General features: G+C 29.6%; 1 protein-coding gene across 1 annotated transcript in view; it reads left to right on the top strand.

Moving 5' to 3' along the window:
- LOC105447790 (protein sprint-like) overlaps positions 1-7,672 on the top strand; it is a 27,550-nt gene that overhangs the window by 463 nt on the left and 19,415 nt on the right. The window contains exons 2-8 of the mRNA XM_011685996.1: positions 793-991; positions 1,245-1,343; positions 2,967-3,544; positions 3,963-4,602; positions 5,001-5,480; positions 5,881-6,031; positions 6,513-6,748. Coding sequence (XP_011684298.1) covers positions 793-991; positions 1,245-1,343; positions 2,967-3,544; positions 3,963-4,602; positions 5,001-5,480; positions 5,881-6,031; positions 6,513-6,748 — 2,383 coding nt within the window. The remainder of the gene's footprint in view (positions 1-792; positions 992-1,244; positions 1,344-2,966; positions 3,545-3,962; positions 4,603-5,000; positions 5,481-5,880; positions 6,032-6,512; positions 6,749-7,672) is intronic.

Raw genomic sequence — 7,672 nt, 5'->3', positions numbered from 1 at the left:
ACTTTAATCAAATGTTTCTTTATTAAATACTTTTCGAGTTATAAAGCTCCAAAATTGCAACTTTGGAGCTTTATAACTCGAAAAGTATTCAATGAATAAACATTTGATTATAGTGTTTTGGAAAGCTTTTGAAGTCAGCTACAAGAATATGTAATAAAAAATAGAGGATGCCATTTAAAAAAATTGAGGTGACTTTTATGTGACTTAAATAATTCTTCAAGGTCAAACCAATGGTACCATCCTATGGTCCCTTGTAGCTGACCTCGAGAGCTTTCCAAAACACTATAATCAAATGATTCTTCATTGAATACTTTTCGAGTTATAAAGCGCCAAAGTTGCAACTTTGGAGCTTTATAACTCGAAAAGTATTCAATGAAGAAACATTTGATTAGAGTGTTTTAGAAAGCTCTCGAGGTTGCAACTTTGGAGCTTTATAACTCGAAAAGTATTCAATGAAGAAACATTTGATTATAGTGGTTTGGAAAGCTCTCGAGGTCAGCTACAAGAATATGTAATAAAAAATAGGGAATGCCATTTAAAAAAATTGAGGTGACTTTCATGTGACTTTCAAATAATTCTTCAAGGTCAAACCAATGGTACCATCTTTGAAACCAAACAACTTTTGTCTGAAAAATTTTTCTCTCCCGGGCTTGATTTTCGAGATATTCGACTGGATGAATTAAAATGGTTCACCCTGTATATATATGAATTTACTTATTTATTTATTATACCAATATTATATATAATGTTTATATAGAATTAATTTAAATAACAATAATTTAGTTGATCTATATTTATTTTTGTTTCGCAAACAGTGACGAACTGCCAGTGCAATTGACTTTACCGAGAGCGATGCGAGAAGCAAAAAATAGGCAGCAATTGTCGTCGCTGGCATTGCTGGGCCAAGAATTTTGGCGATATCCAATGGCAAATCCGAAACCACCAGAAAGCAGCAGCAGCAATACATCTAGTCTAAGTAGTTTTCATGGAGGTAAGTTTCTTAATGATTTGCATAAATAATTTCAAAATCAATGAGGTACAAGTAAATACAAATAATAAAAAAAAATTTACAAATAAATTTAAAATTATTTTCTAATAAATCACGATTTTTTAATAATTAAAAAGTCTATTGTAAATTAAACATTTGTTATTTTTATTCATTAATTAAACTTAGATATTCTAAATAATTTACAAAGTTAAAAATTATAAATAGAAATATTTATAGCATAATTTTTTATTTGCAGGTAATAATAACCATCATATTAACAATAATAACAACGTGGATACACCTACCACGGAGAGCATAGTGCTTAACTTGGCTCCAATATCGTCTTATAATATACGTAAGACATTGATATTCTACAATATTTATTTTTATAGCATATTTTTTTGAATTTGTTATACAGTGATTATTACAAAAATTTCTATTTTTTAATTAAAATTATATAACTTCTTTTATATTCTTTTACTATAGAAAGTTTTTTATCTATAAAATTTTTTTTAATTAAATTATTAATTTTATTTTTTTTATTTTAAATTTAATACATATACATATATTTATCTAGATATAAATGATTTTTAATACTCTTAATATATTTTTACATACACGTGCACACTAGTTCCAAATTTTTTAAAATAAATGTAATAAAAAAGTAAACACATCCACACAATTATTTGTGAATATCCAGGATGCCTGAAAAGTGTGGCGACTTCTTAATATTTCGGAAACTAAGCGTTTTTGAGAAAAATGTTTTATTGTTAGACAAAAGTTGTAGGACTTAAAAGAGTCTATTTAATGATTTTATCAGTTTGACCTTGGGTGGCGTCGCCAAGGTCAGGTCAACGTCATATTAATTTTTTTAAATGGAACAATTTTTGATTTCAGTATCTAATAGCTTGTGTCAAGAGCTTTTTGAAGCACTATAATAAAATACTTTTTGGTTAATCTCGAGTTATAAAGCTTGAAAGTTACAGTTCTGCCGGCATTAGCATTATATCCAAGGTGTCCGAATAAAGGCTAAAACCTTTTGAATGTTGTTCAGGATTATGAGTTTGACAACATATGTCAAGATCAAGGATTATTGGAGGTTGTTCCTCTTTTCTTCAAAAAATAAAAATTTTTAAAAATGAAAATACGAGCAACAACTTTTAATGGCCTTGATCTTGACATATGTTGTCAAAGTTATGATTCTGAACATCAAAAAGTTTCAGCCATTGTTTGGATACCTCGGATGATAATGTTGGTGGTACTGTAACTTTCATGCTTCATAACTCGAGATTTACTTAACCAAAAAGTACTTTATTATAGTGCTTTGAAAAGCTCTTGACACCAACTTATTGTTAGATTCCGGAACCAAAAGTAGGGTGTTTTATTTTAAAAAATTGATGAAACCTTGACCTGACCCTGACGACAGTAACGACGCCACGCAAGGTCAACTTTTAATTAAAACATTTTTCTCAAAAACGCTTAGTTTCCGAAATATATTAAGGGGTTATCACACTTTTCGGACACTGTATACGTATGCACGTCTGTATGCACGTATAGTTTAATTATTATTTTTTAATTATTATTATAATTATATACATAAAATGTTAGGAATTAAAGAATATATAATATGGCATAGATTAAAATATTATATTTATAAGGCAATGTTTTATTAACTAAAGGATTAAATAATTTAACATACTTCAAAAATAACACAATTAGAATAAATTAGCTTAAAGAAAAGTGGAAATTCCATTTCTTATTATAATTTTGATCACATTTATCGTTTTTAAATAGCTTCTTAATTTATGTTTGATATCGATTAGATACTTGACACAATTTCTCCTTACATTACCTTTAATTTATATTTAAAATTATCATAATTTTCAAAAGTCAGAAAAGATTTTTATAGATTCCTTTAAAAAATAATTCCAAAAAAGTCTCAAAATGATCTGTTACTTTAATTTATTTTTATGTATAGATACCCCCTCTCCAACGGATACTGTTAACGCGATTGCTTCGACATTTGCATCATCGTTGCCGCGTCAGCCACGTCCAACTCCGCCAAATACTCTCAATCTGACAACTTTCAACGAACCTTTGAATGATACCAAAAAGGACCGAATCTCGCCTCCAGGTGACAAACTATCTCACAAACTAATCTCGCCAAATCTTGTGCAAAGTGTGCGTTGTCCTTCGCCAGTAGTGCACAACGTGGAAAAAAACGTATTGAGTCCTCAAGATATGAGGAATTTTGACACTCCAAAAAACGGTCTGGATACGTTAAAATTGACGACAGTTGAATTTACCAAGAGTTCAGGAAAGTTCACGTCCATCTCGAGTTTTCATCAAAACAATCTATCGTGCGCCACATCACCAGAATTGGTAGATAGGAATATCATTGTCGAGAATCAAGGAGCTAGGCAAAACATGAAGACACCGCCGCCGCCGCCGCCAAGATGGGCCAAACCCGGCATTAATCAGAATCAGAACAATTTTACCGTGACTACGACAGTAACATTTAATGTGAATCAAGGCAACAGTTTGAACACTTCACAGGTACAATTAAAAGCGCATTCTTTTACAAAACTTCATAATTACAAAATTCTCTTTTAACAAATTTGTATTTTACACATAATTAATTGTAATTAATAATTACTGAATAATTTTTTTTATAATAACTTATTTTTTATGATTACTTATATTTTTATTTTATCTTATATCTTCTAATTAATTTTAATTATATTAAATTTTCAATGTAATTAATTTTTATATCTAATTTTACATATTTATTTTATATCTATTTTTCTCTTACGCTTGTTTATATTTCTTTATTAAATATTACATCAAGTTTTACGTTAATTATTGTTGTTGTTATACAAATTAATGTAATTAATAACTAAAAAATTGTAAGTCATTTTTGTTTATTAAAATAATCGCAATTTTTTCATTTCTTTCTCTTTCTGTTTGCCCACAGCAAAACACACCGTCGGATCCCAACACGTCACTGTTGAGTCCTCAATCTAATAAATCTCTTAATTCCAATTTTTCTATCAAATCACCCCTTTCGCCTACCACTCCGGTTTTATCCCCTACCTCAAAGCTGATTCCAAAAATACCCAACATGCTCTCTCCAAATACTCCTTCTAGCACCAGTAAATCAAAAAGGCGGCGCGATCGTGAGAACCGAAAAAACTCCCAACACTATCAAGAATCGGACATTTTGGACTCGTATTATCGTAGTTCGCCGGCCGATAAGATTTCCGATTACGAAGACATCTGGAACACGACTGACCAATCGACACAGTCGACCTGGAATGATAGATTGAAAAATAACAGGTTCGCTTACACCCCGCAAGATTGTGTCAACAATTCTAATGACCATCTGATGAGTCCCAGAGAATCCGAAAAGAGTCTTATCAATGAAAGGTTACCAGTAGGAGAACAGATGGTTCTGAAGAAGGACAAATTCATCCTAAAAAATGATAAAATGGGATACAAAGAAATGATGAGTCCGGAACTTAGTAGTTTTAAACCTGTTCCGGAGATGAAAAGTCCTGACCAGAACTCGTTCGAGGAGGCTGTGGGGAAAAGACCCGATCTGCTATCTAGAGTTTGTAAGAATTTATTAGATTAATATAAAAAAATTATTACTTAAAATAATAGCTTAATACTTAAAGTTAATATAGAGATAATAATTTATAATTATACAAAAATAGAAATTTTATTAATTTAATTAATATTAAGTATTATAATTAAATATTATCAAAGCATGAAGTTTTATATAATTTTTTTTATTGTATTATTAAATTTTATTAATAATAAAGAATAACATATATGTGTAACAAATATTACATTAAATTTTAGATTAATAATGTTTCTTTTGACTACTAGTTTTTAAGTCATAGTTCTAGGTGATAATTTCTATTTTTGTCTATTTTCGTTATTAAACTTTTTAATATTAAACTTCTTTTGTTTTTTAAAAAGATTTTGAGATTAAAAATTCTTTTCGCAGGCAGTGCCAACTCATTGAATAGTCCCAACACAATGACGCCTCCAAGAAACAAATTAGGTCTTGTTTTGGTGAAGTCGGAGAGCAATAGTCCTCAGGCTTCTGAATCTAAACAGAGTAGTCCTTTCTATGCGGAACCAGCTGATGCCATTGTGCAAAACACCGTTATTCCGAGAAGACGGCCAACCAAAAATAATCCAGCAATGAACAAGTACCGGCACAGTGAACCAGGTTGGTTACAAACTTCGACAGGGAATAATACTAATCAATTGCATCCTATTGATTGCTGGGAGGAGCCCTCTGAAGAGACCGAGGATAAGACGCCATTAATCTCGTCGTCAGTCGACAACCTAACGAAAAGATTAACTCAAACTAAGGAGATAAAGAAGATTTCTCGGGCGAAACCTGTTCAACCACCGAAGATCAAGACCAAAGTATTTAATGACACTTCTTGGGCGGTAGATTCTAGCTGGGAATTTATTGGTATGTTCTAAACAGAATATAATTGCTATGTTTCTACTGCACTTTACGACGTTCTACAATGTTTTAATAGAATAACTAACAAGTATATTGTAGAAGATATATAATATTTGAAAAAATCAGTTCTTAAGACGTTATAAATCACATTAAATAATCAAAGGGGATAAAATACAAGGATTTTATAAATATTTCTGAAAAATCATATGTATGTCCTTTAACTGTTTTAATACTATTTATTTTAAAAAATTATATATTATATTTACATAAAAAGAGTAAATTAAAATTAAGAAAAAGAATTCAATCATCTATCTATTAAAATTTTAAATATTTATTAAATTATTATTTTAAATAGATATTAGATACATTAGGATCAATTTTTTAATTACTTTTAATTATTTTTTAGGAAATGAGGTCGAAGAGCCAGATTGCGAACCAGACTATGACTGTGATGCTGATTATAATGATGACAACGTCGCAAAATTTCTAGGTAATGAGGAATGTAATAGAAACATTGTTGGAAACATTCTGACTGTTCAGAATATTATTTTGCAACGGTAAGTTTTCTAACATAAACAAAAAACGAATAATTTCATAATAAGTCTATATAAAGACATTGTATTTTAGATTTTTGAACATATTTTTTTACATTAAAATTTCAATAATAAGTGAAATTATTACCGATATATGAATAACATACATTTTTCAGTTCTACAAACTGCGTCGATTACTCTCGATTTTAAAATTCAAAAACTGAAGCTGCAATTGTAATATTACAAATTAAATTGATTTAATAATAATGATGCTAATACTCTTAAAACATTATAAAGGACTTATTAAAATTTAACTTTCTTATTGTATCACAAAAAAATGTTATATTTATTTTGTGATTGAATTGTTTTATATCTAGATGTTAATAATAACATAACGATGGAAGACAAAAGTTATCAGATTGAAATTTTTCTAAATAGTTACAGTCAAGGAATGTAATATGTTTGAATGTAATCAACAAGATTCAATGTTCGAAATTTTCTTTAGATATCCGGAATTGTTAAAGCCATCAGACACATGTGAATCGTTATATAGCGACCGAAACTCTTCGTATGACAATGTGGAAAAACGGAATGGTGAGTGCGAAAACACTCTGGACCTACGAAAAGATCGCATTCACGATCCTTCCGAATGGGAAACCATGCTAGATACCGACGCAGAGAGTGATATAGAAAGGATCAAACGAAGCAGAAGTTTTAAAGAACGCCTGGATCCTCTTTTGTGTAAGTTTTATTTTTTTTATACCAGACATTTCAATTGACTTTAAAGATATTCAAAGGATATACACTTAATATGTATGTATATATATGTGCATATCATCGCATTGATAGAATATAGTATCGTATTGATACTATATTTTTTATATAAGCGCAAGTGCGTTTGAAATTTGTTTCGTACGTACAAAGTATAAAACTTTACTTTAAAATCTTTTATTATACAAACAAAATTCAAAATTATTTTATTTGCATTTTATTTATATTGACTATATTATATAGACTTTAAATCTGGAAAAGGATTTTTGTAAAAGCAAAATCTGTAAAAGCAGTATACAATACAAATAAACATTGTACAAAATGTTTTTGTCGGTAAAACAGACAACTACAGCATTCTCTTAAGAGGATGTTATAGTCGTCTGTTTCACCGACAAAAATATTATTTTTGTTGGTTACTAATTACGTCGTATTAATCGCATAGAATAAAATTTCCTTTTCCACGATTAAAACACACATGCTAATGTATCTGGCTTTGGTGCATTTTGTACCAAAAACGGGAAAAAATGAAATAATTACAGATTTCGTTATCCATTTTAACCTCAACATGGCGACTAGTGCTATCAATTTACCAAAACGTTTACTTCGTGGAAAAGTTAGGCAGGTTATATGCTCAAAATGAAGGCAGAGCCTGATGTACAATAAAGAAATGAATATATGTGAGTCGTTAGAATTAAGTATTATAGAAACCTAAATAAAAATATATTAGTAACCAACAGATTTGTGTATATGTATGCGTGAGATATATTGATGTGGTAGTAAACATGACACATCACTACACACTACTACATCAATATCGCACGCATACATACTCACAAATTGTAGGTAAAACAGCGGATTTTTGGAGTTTGATCTAGGGTTTAGGATCCTCTTAAT

This window comes from Wasmannia auropunctata, unplaced genomic scaffold, assembly GCF_000956235.1.
Source record: "Wasmannia auropunctata unplaced genomic scaffold, wasmannia.A_1.0 LD336092.1, whole genome shotgun sequence".
In the NCBI taxonomy this organism is placed as follows: Eukaryota; Metazoa; Arthropoda; class Insecta; order Hymenoptera; family Formicidae; genus Wasmannia; species Wasmannia auropunctata.
Note: the sequence above shows the minus strand (reverse complement) of the source record. Positions and strands in the feature narration are given on the sequence as shown.